At 43.8% G+C, this 15,000-nt stretch overlaps 1 protein-coding gene across 1 annotated transcript in view; it reads left to right on the top strand.

The window, feature by feature from the left end:
• LOC128698921 (receptor-type guanylate cyclase gcy-28) overlaps positions 1–15,000 on the top strand; it is a 153,780-nt gene that overhangs the window by 124,788 nt on the left and 13,992 nt on the right. The window contains exons 5-7 of the mRNA XM_070090405.1: positions 1,572–1,701; positions 3,155–3,230; positions 9,114–9,243. Coding sequence (XP_069946506.1) covers positions 1,572–1,701; positions 3,155–3,230; positions 9,114–9,243 — 336 coding nt within the window. The remainder of the gene's footprint in view (positions 1–1,571; positions 1,702–3,154; positions 3,231–9,113; positions 9,244–15,000) is intronic.

The following is a 15,000-nucleotide window of genomic DNA, read 5'->3' as shown; positions in this document are numbered from 1 at the left end:
AATAACATCGACACCATGCCTAACCCTTCTAGGGTAGGGTAGGTGCCTGAGCCCGAGCTTTTAGCTCATAAGACTGTCATTCCCATTAGCCCCCTTGGGGCGGGGATGGCAGACCAGAGAGGCCTAGCTTGTGGCTAGGCCTGGGGACAGTTGGTCCCAAAGATGAGGAGGTACTTGTGCCTCCTCCCATGGGAGACTTAGGTCTCAGACACTCCCTAAAGAGGGAGCCAAGGCCGGGCCACCACTTGGACAAGGCCCGGGCCGGGAGAATACCGGCTAATCTTTAACTAACTAACTAATAATAATAATAATAATCTTTATTTCTACAAGTACATATACAAGGTATACAGACCATAGCTGACATCAATAACATACTACTATATAGAAAGCCACTTGTTATGCTGAGCATTTCCCGCAAATTAGGTTAATTTTGTCCCCAGGATGCGACCCACACCAGTCGACTATCACCCAGGTACCCATTTTACTGCTAGGTGAACATGGACAACAGGTGTCTTAAGACAATACGTCCTAATGTTTTCACCCGTACCGGGGATCGAACCACGGACCTCAGTGTATGAGCTGAGTGCGCTACCAATCGAGCTACAGGACATGTTGATATTAAGAAAGTTGTCCATGAGAAATATGGGAACACTAAATGAGAATAACTGTAATAAGAGTGAGAAATGTGCTCAACACTTGGATATCTTTAATTTACAAGACGTTTCGCCCGCTCAGCAGGCTTTCTTCAGTCGAAATATAGAGCAGACAGCAGAAGTAGTTGGATAAGCAGGTGTGAGGTGATCAGTCCCTCAGCCTTGAAGAAAAAATAAGACTGAAGAATACTGTTTTTTTAAAGTTGTATTTGCTGCTTCTGTGTCTGTTTACGATCCTGTTGAGGTCAGTTTGTAAAGTTTACCCACCAGGAGACTTATTAAAACTGTTTAACCAATATACACTACCATATAAGTGACACTGTATCCCTTAAAACAAGGGTTACAGTTGTCTACGAATGGTATACAATACCGACAAGATGAATAATTAGACACATGTGCAACATCTGGGTATCTTTATTGTAGACGTTTCGCCATCCAGTGGCTTTATCAGTATAAATTCAAGGACATAACTGCTGGAAAATAGGAAATATATACAATATATAAGGTAATCAGTCCCTCAGCCAAGGCTGAGGGACTGATTACCTGCTTTACCTCATCTGATTACCAGGCTATATCTATCATATTATCCACCTGGATTTATCCTCACCTATCATGTTGTTATCCACTTGGATATGCTCCATATATCATATATTTTTGTTATGAAATTCATTAATATTTATAGAAGGCTGCACTGGTAGTGTCTGTCTGCAGGAAATATACACCTAGAAGTGTATGTTCCCTCAGTATATACACACTGAGAGGTTTACCTCAATTCCCATTTTTAGGTATTAAAGTATTTTTGACTGGTAGTGAATAGGTGACATGCAGTCTTTATGACCCCTTGTGTAGTCGATAGGTTTTAAACCCCAGTGGTCATCCCAGCAACAGACTAACAGTATTTGTCTCTCCCCGACACAGTCTGTGGCTACATACTACGGTGAGAGCGAGTCTTTGGAGTTTATGGGAAATATAACATGGCCCGGTGGTCGACCTCCAAGAGACCAGCCCGAGTGTGGTTTTGATAACTCACGCTGTTCTGAAGCTCAGGGTGAGTACGAGGTTTAGGGTGTGATTTGTAGGGTGAGTATCCGTCAGTTTAATGCATTAATGGGTCGTAATTTCTAAACCTAGCCAAGAAACTATACCTGGTGAGGTTCACTCGGCTGAACATTAGGCCAGTGTCAGACCTAACCACCCGTGTCACAGACTTAACCACCCGTGTCACAGACTTAACCACCCGTGTCACAGACTTAACCACCCGTGTCACAGACTTAACCACCCGTTTCATAGACTTAACCACCCGTGTCACAGACTTAACCACCCATTTCACAGACTTAACCACCCGTGTCACAGACTTAACCACCCGTGTCACAGACTTAACCACCCGTTTCACAGACTTAACCACCCGTGTCACAGACTTAACCACCCGTTTCATAGACTTAACCACCCGTGTCACAGACTTAACCACCCGTGTCACAGACTTAACCACCCGTTTCACCCCCGTGTCACAGACTTAAGACCACCCGTGTCACAGACCTAACCACCCGTTTCATAGACTTAACCACCCGTTGTCACAGACCTAACCACCCGTGTCACAGACTTAACCTAACCACCCGTGTCACAGACCTAACCACCTGTGTCACAGACCTAACCACCCGTGTCACAGACCTAACCACCCGTGTCACAGACCTAACCAACCCCCGTGTCACAGACCTTAACCACCCGTGTCACAGACCTAACCACCCGTGTCACAGACTGTCACAGACCTAACCACCCACAGACTTAACCACCCGTGTCACAGACCTAACCACCCGTGTCACAGACTTAACCACCCGTGTCACAGACCTAACCACCCGTGTCACAGACCTAACCACCCGTGTCACAGACCTAACCACCCGTGTCACAGACCTAACCACCCGTGTCACAGACCTAACCACCCGTGTCACAGACCTAACCACCCGTGTCACAGACCTAACCACCCGTGTCACAGACCTAACCACCCGTGTCACAGACTTAACCACCCGTGTCACAGACCTAACCACCCGTGTCACAGACCTACCCGTGTCACAGACCTAACCACCCGTGTCACAGACCTAACCACCCGTGTCACAGACCTAACCACCCGTGTCACAGACCTAACCACCCGTGTCACAGACTTAACCACCCGTGTCACAGACCTAACCACCCGTTTCATAGACCCCACCCGTGTCACAGACCTAACCACCCGTGTCACAGACCTAACCACCCGTGTCACAGACTTAACCACCCGTGTCACAGACCTAACCACCCGTGTCACAGACCTAACCACCCGTGTCACAGACTTAACCACCCGTGTCACAGACTTAACCACCCGTGTCACAGACCTAACCACCCGTGTCACAGACCTAACACACTTTCTGCTGTTCTCAGAGTCCTACTCTACAAGGGTATGAAGTATTACTAAGCAGGTCCTACTACGCAGGATACTAGAGGATCCTTAACTCTGCGTTCATCCTTGTCAGGTCCCTGGAGCATCGTGGCTGGTATGCTGGCACTGCTGGTTGTGGCTATGGCTGTTGGCAGTGTCTTCATATACAGGTACTGTATTCACGTACATTTAGGTGTTTTATTACGTACAGGTAAATGAATATTCACATACTGGTGACTGTATCTATACGTACATTTATGTCTTCATATGCACATAAGTGAGTCTTCACGAACATGTAAGTGTGTCTTCACGTACAGGTCTCATGCACATCTAAGTACAATTTTCCTAATGGCTTACGATCATAATCATTTTTACAAAAAAAAAAATTCGTTCAGTAACAGTTAATGGTGTCATTTACAAATACAATTCTCCTGCTGTAAATGTAACAGCGTCATCATTTACATTTAAAATCACATGCATATGCTAGTGAAAGACTGTTCTATCTTTATGCTTTATTTCTGTCTTTGTAATAATTCGTGAGATACTTACGTCTGAAGGCACAAAGATAAGTGGCACTGACAATATAAATGAAAGGACACAACTGCGTGTACTCAGGACTTATATTGTTAGTGTTGGATTCTCTGTTGATCAGTTCAGCTTTGTTCTAGTGCATTAGATTCTGCTAGATGCAGTCATTTCTGGAGTCGTATCAGTTTTCTAAGTGGAAAGATTCCTCCCCATTTACCCTACATGGATCTTGTTCCACCTCCTGTGAAGTATGGTGAACTCTGCTGCTTCACTGTTGGGTGTGTCATGGGGAGCTTCCTTCCTGGTGAGATCTCTGGTGGAAGACTTGGCCAGTGTGGGCTGCGCCAGAGTAAGGTGTTTCCTGACACGGGTCATAGTCATGTGATACTCGCGGTCATCTGACCGAGGACTTCCATTGGCTTATCGGTCCACCCCTCTAAAAAATATTATGATTATGATTATAGCCATTATTTGCATGTGGCGCAAATGTCGCTTCTTGAAAAAGTCTGGTGTTGTTGACCACTTCTCCTCCAGGTAGAATCAAGAATCTTGAATTTCTCAGTAGTGGCCTTGTTGGTAGAGTTGAGAACATCCAGACCTCTGCGTCTATAATTTTGAATGAAGCAAAGAGGAAGTATATGCGTGTGAAGTCAATGGTGATATCCCGAAGTGACACTAAATGACGTCATATATTTACTCTTAATTGATTATGTGTTTTTCGGACTTAAACGTTTCCAATAAACATGTCCTAGAGATTACACCAGCACACGTCACTACCACACACCTTAATACGCGAACATCTCACCATCACAAGTCGAAAAAAGGCTATTCTTCACCATTCGGTGATTTGGTGATGTGCACCTGTAATTACTGAATAAAGACAATCTTGTATAAATATGCTAATAGTCTGGAATTGAAGAAATACTAATACAGACATAAATAAAACAATTCTTAACCCTCCGAGACCATTAATTCCACTAAAATTTCTTGTTGTTGTCCCTCACATAATGTCAGCCACAACAAGATAGCATGGAGACATCTTTATATACTTATAATTATTATTACATCATTTTAAGTATTATTAATGTCGATAACTTATGGATTACAAGTACCTGGAGGGTAGATCTATGACAGACGTGTATTCGTTCAGTATACCATGAATACATATGTATATTTTGAAAGTAGAATAGAGGAGACAGGATAACAATGTTTAAGTATATCAACATCTGGATGTATAGCAAATCTTTCGAAGCTTCCCCTCAAAATACAATAAAGTTCGTTTTCTATCGAAGCTTAACACTATATAAGAAAACGGGCACAAGATTGCTACCAATATATGGAACTTAATAACTCAATAAATATTTCATTCTATATACGAATTTCTCCTTAATATTTTGGAATTTATAAAGAAAATCATTTTTTTAAATACCAGTATAAGCAATTTTCAGTGAGTAAAATCAGTCAGGTATACTATATATATATATATATATATATATATATATATATATATATATATATATATATATATATATATATATATATATATATATATATATATATATATATATATATATATATATATATATATATATATATATATATGTATTTATATATATATTAATATATATATATATATTTATATATATATATATATATATATAAGTATATATAAATATATATATCTTTCCTCCGAAAGCCATGCGTGTCGTATGAGGCGACTAAAATGCCGGGAGCAATGGGCTAGTAACCCCTTCTCCTGTAGACATTTACTAAAAAAGAGAAGAAGAAAAAATTTATAAAACTGGGATGCTTGAATGTGCGTGGATGTAGTGCGGATGACAAGAAACAGATGATTGCTGATGTTATGAATGAAAAGAAGTTGGATGTCCTGGCCCTAAGCGAAACAAAGCTGAAGGGGGTAGGAGAGTTTCAGTGGGGGGAAATAAATGGGATTAAATCTGGAGTATCTGAGAGAGTTAGAGCAAAGGAAGGGGTAGCAGTAATGTTAAATGATCAGTTATGGAAGGAGAAAAGAGAATATGAATGTGTAAATTCAAGAATTATGTGGATTAAAGTAAAGGTTGGATGCGAGAAGTGGGTCATAATAAGCGTGTATGCACCTGGAGAAGAGAGGAATGCAGAGGAGAGAGAGAGATTTTGGGAGATGTTAAGTGAATGTATAGGAGCCTTTGAACCAAGTGAGAGAGTAATTGTGGTAGGGGACTTGAATGCTAAAGTAGGAGAAACTTTTAGAGAGGGTGTGGTAGGTAAGTTTGGGGTGCCAGGTGTAAATGATAATGGGAGCCCTTTGATTGAACTTTGTATAGAAAGGGGTTTAGTTATAGGTAATACATATTTTAAGAAAAAGAGGATAAATAAGTATACAAGATATGATGTAGGGCGAAATGACAGTAGTTTGTTGGATTATGTATTAGTAGATAAAAGACTGTTGAGTAGACTTCAGGATGTACATGTTTATAGAGGGGCCACAGATATATCAGATCACTTTCTAGTTGTAGCTACACTGAGAGTAAAAGGTAGATGGGATACAAGGAGAATAGAAGCATCAGGGAAGAGAGAGGTGAAGGTTTATAAACTAAAAGAGGAGGCAGTTAGGGTAAGATATAAACAGCTATTGGAGGATAGATGGGCTAATGAGAGCATAGGCAATGGGGTCGAAGAGGTATGGGGTAGGTTTAAAAATGCAGTGTTAGAGTGTTCAGCAGAAGTTTGTGGTTACAGGAAAGTGGGTGCAGGAGGGAAGAGGAGCGATTGGTGGAATGATGATGTAAAGAGAGTAGTAAGGGAGAAAAAGTTTGCATATGAGAAGTTTTTACAAAGTAGAAGTGATGCAAGGAGGGAAGAGTATATGGAGAAAAAGAGAGGGGTTAAGAGAGTGGTGAAGCAATGTAAAAAGAGAACAAATGAGAGAGTGGGTGAGATGTTATCAACAAATTTTGTTGAAAATAAGAAAAAGTTTTGGAGTGAGATTAACAAGTTAAGAAAGCCTAGAGAACAAATGGATTTGTCAGTTAAAAATAGGAGAGGAGAGTTATTAAATGGAGAGTTAGAGGTATTGGGAAGATGGAGGGAATATTTTGAGGAATTGTTAAATGTTGATGAAGATAGGGAAGCTGTGATTTCGTGTATAGAGCAAGGAGGAATAACATCTTGTAGGAGTGAGGAAGAGCCAGTTGTGAGTGTGGGGGAAGTTCGTGAGGGAGTAGGTAAAATGAAAGGGGGTAAGGCAGCCGGGATTGATGGGATAAAGATAGAAATATTAAAAGCAGGTGGGGATATAGTTTTGGAGTGGTTGGTGCAATTATTTAATAAATGTATGGAAGAGGGTAAGGTACCTAGGGATTGACAGAGAGCATACCTGGAGTTTACCTGGAGTGAGTTCCGGGGGTCAACGCCCCCGCGGCCCGGTCTGTGACCAGGCCTTCTTAGGTCAGTGTCCCAGGATGCGACCCACACCAGTCGACTAACACCCAGGTACCCATTTTACTGATGGGGAACATAGACAACAGGTGGAAAGAAACACGTCCAATGTTTCTACTCTGGCTGGGAATCGAACCCAGGCCCTCACCGTGTGAAGCGAGAGCGTTAACCACCAGGCCACCAGAGCCCTTTGTATAAAGGCAAAGGGGATAAAAGAGAGTGCAAAAATTATAGGGGGATAAGTCTGTTGAGTATACCTGGTAAAGTGTATGGTAGAGTTATAATTGAAAGAATTAAGAGTAAGACGGAGAATAGGATAGCAGATGAACAAGGAGGCTTTAGGAAAGGTAGGGGGTGTGTGGACCAGGTGTTTACAGTGAAACATATAAGTGAACAGTATTTAGATAAGGCTAAAAAGGTCTTTGTGGCATTTATGGATTTGGAAAAGGCGTATGACAGGGTGGATAGGGGGGTAATGTGGCAGATGTTGCAAGTGTATGGTGTAGGAGGTAGGTTACTGAAAGCAGTGAAGAGTTTTTACGAGGATAGTGAGGCTCAAGTTAGAGTATGTAGGAAAGAGGGAAATTTTTTCCCAGTAAAAGTAGGCCTTAAACAAGGATGTGTGATGTCACCGTGGTTGTTTAATATATTTATAGATGGGGTTGTAAGAGAAGTAAATGCGAGGGTCTTGGCAAGAGGCGTGGAGTTAAAAGATAAAGAATCACACACAAAGTGGGAGTTGTCACAGTTGCTCTTTGCTGATGACACTGTGCTCTTGGGAGATTCTGAAGAGAAGTTGCAGAGATTGGTGGATGAATTTGGTAGGGTGTGCAAAAGAAGAAAATTAAAGGTGAATACAGGAAAGAGTAAGGTTATGAGGATAACAAAAAGATTAGGTGATGAAAGATTGGATATCAGATTGGAGGGAGAGAGTATGGAGGAGGTGAACGTATTCAGATATTTGGGAGTGGACGTGTCAGCGGATGGGTCTATGAAAGATGAGGTGAATCATGGAATTGATGAGGGAAAAAGAGTGAGTGGTGCACTTAGGAGTCTGTGGAGACAAAGAACTTTGTCCTTGGAGGCAAAGAGGGGAATGTATGAGAGTATAGTTTTACCAACGCTCTTATATGGGTGTGAAGCATGGGTGATGAATGTTGCAGCGAGGAGAAGGCTGGAGGCAGTGGAGATGTCATGTCTGAGGGCAATGTGTGGTGTGAATATAATGCAGAGAATTCGTAGTTTGGAAGTTAGGAGGAGGTGCGGGATTACCAAAACTGTTGTCCAGAGGGCTTAGGAAGGGTTGTTGAGGTGGTTCGGACATGTAGAGAGAATGGAGCGAAACAGAATGACTTCAAGAGTGTATCAGTCTGTAGTGGAAGGAAGGCGGGGTAGGGGTCGGCCTAGGAAAGGTTGGAGGGAGGGGGTAAAGGAGGTTTTGTGTGCGAGGGGCTTGGACTTCCAGCAGGCATGCGTGAGCGTGTTTGATAGGAGTGAATGGAGACAAATGGTTTTTAATACTTGACGTGCTGTTGGAGTGTGAGCAAAGTAACATTTATGAAGGGATTCAGGGAAACCGGCAGGCCGGACTTGAGTTCTGGAGACGGGAAGTACAGTGCCTGCACTCTGAAGGAGGGGTGTTAATGTTGCAGTTTAAAAACTGTAGTGTAAAGCACCCTTCTGGCAAGACAGTGATGGAGTGAATGATGGTGAAAGTTTTTCTTTTTCGGGCCACCCTGCCTTGGTGGGAATCGGCCAGTGTGATAATAAAAAATATATATATATATATGTATATATGGACTGAAGTTACGATGTTTGGACTGAGGTTACGATGTTTGGACTGAGGTTACGATGTTTGGACTGAGGTTACGATGTTTGGACTGAATTTACGATGTTTGGACTGAGGTTACGATGTTTGGACTGAAGTTACGATGTTTGGACTGAGGTTACGATGTTTGGACTGAAGTTACGATGTTTGGACTGAAGTTACGATGTTTGGACTGAGGTTACGATGTTTGGACTGAGGTTACGATGTTTGGACTGAGGTTACGATGTTTGGACTGAGGTTACGTTTCTCCCCTCAGACACTACAAGCTGGAGGCCGACCTGGCCTCCATGACGTGGAGAGTGTCCTGGGAGGACGTGGAGGTGGTGGAGAAGACTAAACACGGCAAGTGTGGCTCCAAGATCTCCATAGGCAAGATCAGCGTCAATGTAAGTCTCCTGGCTGACGTCCCTGAGGCTGACGTCTCCTGGCTGACGTCCCTGAGGCTGACGTCGCTAAGGCTGACGTCGCGGTGTCGATGCTCGTGATGTCACAGTTTTTATGTCTGTGCATATGTGTGTGTGTATGTGTGTGTGTGTGTGTGTGTGTGTGTGTGTTTGTGTGTGTGTGTGTGTGTGTGCGTGTGTGTGTGTGTATATGTATGTGTCTGTGTGTGTGTGTGTGTGTGTGTGTGTGTGTGTGTGTGTGTGTGTGTGTGTGTGTGTGTGTGTGTATGTGTATGTGTATGTGTATGTGTGTGTGTGTTGTGTGTGTGTGTGTGTGTGTGTGTGTGTGTGTGTGTGTGTGTGTGTACTCACATAATTGTACTCACCTAATTTTGGTTGCAGGTGTCGAGACTCAGCTTCTGGCCCCGCCTCTTCACTGATTGCTACTAGGTCCTCTCTCTCCCTGCTCCATGAGCAATATCATACCTCATCTTAAAGCTATGTATGGTTCCTGCCTCCACTACGTCACTTGCTAGACTATTCCACTTCCTGACAACTCTATGACTGAAGAAATATTTCCTAACATCCCTTTGACTCATCTGAGTCTTCAACTTCCAGTTGTGACCCTTTGTTTCTGTGTCCTATCTCTGGAACATCCTGTCTCTGTCCACCTTGTCTATTCCACGCAGTATTTTGTATGTAGTTATCATGTCTCAACTAACCCTCCTGTCCTCCAGTGTCGTTAGGCCGATTTCCCTTAACCTTTCTTCGTAGGATATTCCCCTTAGCTCTGGAACTAACCTTGTCGCAAACCTTTGCACTTTCTCTAATTTCGTGACGTGCTTGACCAGGTATGGGTTCCAAACTGGTGCTGCACACTCCAGTATGGGCCTGACGTACATGGTGTACAGTGTCTTGAACGATTCCTTACTAAGGTATCGGAACGCTAATCTCAGGTTTGCCAGGCGCCCATATGCTGCAGCAGTTATCTGGTTGCTGTGTGCTTCCGAAGACGTGCTCGGTGTTATACTCACCGCAAGATCTTTCTCCTTGAGTGAGGTTTGCAGTCTTTGGCCACCTAGCGTATACTCTGCGGTCTTCTTTGCCCTTCCCCGATCTTCATGACTTTGCATTTCGCGGGGTTAAATTCGAGAAGCCAGTTGCTGAACTAAGTGTCCAGCCTGTCCAGGTCTCTTTGTAGCCCTGCCTGATCCTCATCTGATTTAATTCTCACTAACTTCACATCATCTGCAAACAGGGACACTTCTGAGTCTATCCATTCCATCTTGTCATTCACATATACCAAAAACAGCACTGGTACTAGGACTGACCCCTGTGAGACCCCGCTCATCACAGGTGCCCACTGTGATACCTCATCACGTACCATGACTAGTTTTTGCTTCTCTGTCAGGTATTCTCTGATCCACTGCATTACCCTTCCTGTTATACGAACCTGATCCTCTAGTTTCTGCGCTAACCTCTTGTAAGGAACTGTGTCGAAGGCCTTCCTGCAATCCAAGAAAATGCAATCAACCTACCCCTTTCTCTCGAATCTTACTTCTGTGTATGTGTATCTGTGTGTGTCTATGTGTATGTGTGTGTGTGTGTGTTTGGATGTCAGATTGTTTGTTGCAGACAACAGTGAAAGGGAGGAAATGAGTAGCAGAATAAGCTGGACGTTTAGTTCTGTGTGAAGCTTTCTGAAGTTCATGTTAATGTTGCCTCTCCTGTGTTCCAGACCTGTGTTAATGTTGCCTCTCCTGTGTTCCAGACCTGTGTTAATATTGCCTCTCCTGTGTTCCAGACCTGTGTTAATGTTGCATCTCCTGTGTTCCAGACCAGTGTTAATGTTGCCTCTCCTGTGTTCCAGACCTGTGTTAATGTTGCCTCTCCTGTGTTCCAGACCTGTGTTAATTTTGCCTCTCCAGTGTTCCAGACCTGTGTTAATGTTGCCTCTCCTGTGTTCCAGACCTGTGTTAATATTGCCTCTCCTGTGTTCCAGACCTGTGTTAATGCTGCATCTCCTGTGTTCCAGACCAGTGTTAATGTTGCCTCTCCTGTGTTCCAGACCTGTGTTAATGTTGCCTCTCCTATGTTCCAGACCTGTGTTAATGTTGCCTCTCCTGTGTTCCAGACCTGTGTTAATGTTGCATCTCCTGTGTTCCAGACCTGTGTTAATGTTTCCCATTCTGTGTTCCAGACCTGTATTCATGTTGCATCTCCTGTCTTCCAGACCTGTGTTAATGTTGCATCTCCTGTGTTCCAGACCTGTATTAATGTTGCATCTCCTGTGTTCCAGACCTGTATTAATGTTGCCTCTCCTGTGTTCCAGACCTGTATTAATGTTGCCTGGCCTGCGTCCCAGACCTGTATTAATGTTACCTCTCCTGTGTTCCAGACCTGTATTAAGGTTGCCTCTCCTGTGTTCCAGACCTGTATTAATGTTGCCTCGCCTGGGTCCCAGACCTGTATTAATGTTGCCTCTCCTGTGTTCCAGACCTGTATTAATGTTGCCTCTCCTGTGTTCCAGACCTGTATTAATGTTGCCTCGCCTACGTCCCAGACCTGTATTAATGTTGCCTCTCTTGTGTTCCAGACCTGTGTTAATGTTTCCCCTGCTGTGTTCCAGACCTGTATTAATGTTGCCTCTCATGTGTTCCAGACCTGTATTAATGTTGCCTCTCCTGTGTTCCAGACCTGTATTAATGTTGCCTCGCCTGCGTCCCAGACCTGTATTAATGTTGCCTCGCCTGCGTCCCAGACCTGTATTAATGTTGCCTCTCCTGTGTTCCAGACCTGTATTAATGTTGCCTCTCCTGTGTTCCAGACCTGTATTAATGTTGCCTCGCCTGCGTCCCAGACCTGTATTAATGTTGCCTCTCCTGTGTTCCAGACCTGTGTTAATGTTTTCCCTCCTGTGTTCCAGACCTGTATTAATGTTGCCTCTCCTGTGTTCCAGACCTGTATTAATGTTGTCTCTCCTGTGTTCCAGACCTGCGTTAATGTTTCCCATTCTGTGTTCCAGACCTGTATTAATGTTGCCTCGCCTGCGTCCCAGACCTGTATTAATGTTGCCTCTCCTGTGTTCCAGACCTGTGTTAATGTTTCCCATTCTGTGTTCCAGACCTGTATTAATGTTGCCTCTCCTGTGTTCCAGACCTGTGTTAATGTTTCCCATTCTGTGTTCCAGACCTATATTAGTGCTGCCTCGCCTGCGTCCCAGACCTGTATTAATGTTGCCTCTCCTGAGTTCTAGACCTGTGTTAATGTTTCCCATTCTGTGTTCCAGACCTGTATTAATGTTGCCTCGCCTGCGTCCCAGACCTGTATTAATGTTGCCTCTCCTGTGTTCCAGACCTGTGTTAATGTTTCCCCTCCTGTGTTCCAGACCTGTATTAATGTTGCCTCTCCTGTGCTCCAGACCTGTATTAATGTTGCATCTCCTGTGTTCCAGATCTGTATTAATATTGCCTCTCCTGTGTTCCAGACCTGTATTAATGTTGTCTCTCCTGTGTTCCACACCTGTGTTAATGTTTCCCATTCTGTGTTCCAGACCTGTATAAATGTTGCCTCGCCTGCGTTCCAGACCTGTACTAATGTTGCCTCTCCTGTGTTCCAGACCTGTGTTAATGTTTCCCATTCTGTGTTCCAGACCTGTATTAATGTTGCCTCTCTTGTGTTCCAGACCTGTGTTAATGTTTCCCATTCTGTGTTCCAGACCTGTATTAATGTTGCCTCGCCTGCGTCCCAGGCCTGTATTAATGTTGCCTCTCCTGTGTTCTAGACCTGTGTTAATGTTTCCCATTCTGTGTTCCAGACCTGTATTAATGTTGCCTCGCCTGCGTCCCAGACCTGTATTAATGTTGCCTCTCCTGTGTTCCAGACCTGTATTAATGTTGCCTCTCCTGTGTTCCAGACCTGTATTAATGTTGCCTCGCCTGCGTCCCAGACATGTATTAATGTTGCCTCTCCTGTCTTCCAGACCTGTGTTAATGTTTCCCCTCCTGTGTTCCAGACCTGTATTAATGTTGCCTCTCCTGTGTTCCAGACCTGTATTAATGTTGCCTCTCCTGTGTTCCAGACCTGTGTTAATGTTTCCCATTCTGTGTTCCAGACCTGTATTAATGTTGCCTCTCCTGTGTTCCAGACCTGTGTTAATGTTTCCCATTCTGTGTTCCAGACCTGTATTAATGTTGCCTCTCCTGTGTTCCAGACCTGTGTTAATGTTTCCCATTCTGTGTTCCAGACCTGTATTAATGTTGCCTCGCCTGCGTCCCAGACCTGTATTAATGTTGCCTCTCCTGTGTTCCAGATCTGTGTTAATGTTTCCCCTCCTGTGTTCCAGACCTGTATTAATGTTGCCTCTCCTGTGTTCCAGACCTGTATTAATGTTGCATCTCCTGTGTTCCAGACCTGTATTAATGTTGCCTCTCCTGTGTTCCAGACCTGTGTTAATGTTGTCTCTCCTGTGTTCCAGACCTGTGTTAATGTTTCCCATTCTGTATTCCAGACCTGTATTAATGTTGCCTCTCCTGTGTTCCAGACCTGTATTAATGTTGCCTCTCCTGTGTTCCAGACCTGTATTAATGTTGCCTCTCCTGTGTTCCAGACCTGTGTTAATGTTTCCCCTCCTGTGTCCATACCTGTATTAATGTTGCCTCTCCTGTGTTCCAGACCTGTATTAATGTTGCATCTCCTGTATTCCAGACCTTTATTAATGTTGCCTCTCCTATGTTCCAGACCTGTATTAATGTTGCCTCTCCTGTGTTCCAGACCTGTACTAATGTTGCCTCTCCTCTGTTCCAGACTTGTGTTAATGTTGCCTCTCCTGTGTTCCAGACCTGTGTTAATGTTGCCTCTCCTATGTTCCAGGCCTGTATTAATGTTGCCTCTCCTGTGTTCCAGACCTGTATTAATGTTGCCTTTCCTGTGTTCCAGACCTGTATCAATGTTGCCTCTCCTGTGTTCCAGACTTGTGTTAATGTTGCCTCTCCTGTGTTCCAGACCTGTATTAATGTTGCCTCTCCTATGTTATAGGCCTGTATTAATGTTCCCTCTCCTATGTTCCAGGCCTGTATTAATGTTGCCTCTCCTGTGTTCCAGACCTGTATTAATGTTGCCTCTCCTATGTTATAGGCCTGTATTAATGTTGCCTCTCCTGTGTTCCAGACCTGTATTAATGTTGCCTCTCCTGTATTCCAGACCTGTATTACTGTTGCCTCTCCTTTGTTCCAGACCTGTATCAATGTTGCCTCTCCTGTGTTCCAGACTTGTGTTAATGTTGCCTCTCCTGTGTTCCAGACCTGTATTAATGTTGCCTCTCCTGTGTTCCAGACCTGTATTAATGTTGCCTTTCCTGTGTTCCAGACCTGTATCAATGTTGCCTCTCCTGTGTTCCAGACTTGTGTTAATGTTGCCTCTCCTGTGTTCCAGACCTGTATTAATGTTGCCTCTCCTGTGTTCCAGACCTGTATTAATGTTGCCTCTCCTATGTTCCAGGCCTGTATTAATGTTGCCTCTCCTATGTTCCAGGCCTGTATTAATGTTGCCTCTCCTATGTTCCAGACTTGTGTTAATGTTGGCTCTCCTATGTTCCAGGCCTGTATTAATGTTCCCTCTCCTATGTTCCAGGCCTGTATTAATGTTGCCTCTCCTGTGTTCCAGAACTGTATTAATGTTGCCTCTCCTATGTTATAGGCCTGTATTAATGTTGCCTCTCCTGTGTTCCAGACCTGTATTAATGTTGCCTCTCCTATGTTC

Source organism: Cherax quadricarinatus, chromosome 31 (assembly GCF_038502225.1).
Source record: "Cherax quadricarinatus isolate ZL_2023a chromosome 31, ASM3850222v1, whole genome shotgun sequence".
NCBI lineage: Eukaryota > Metazoa > Arthropoda > Malacostraca > Decapoda > Parastacidae > Cherax > Cherax quadricarinatus.
This window is presented reverse-complemented; position numbering and strand designations above follow the sequence as displayed.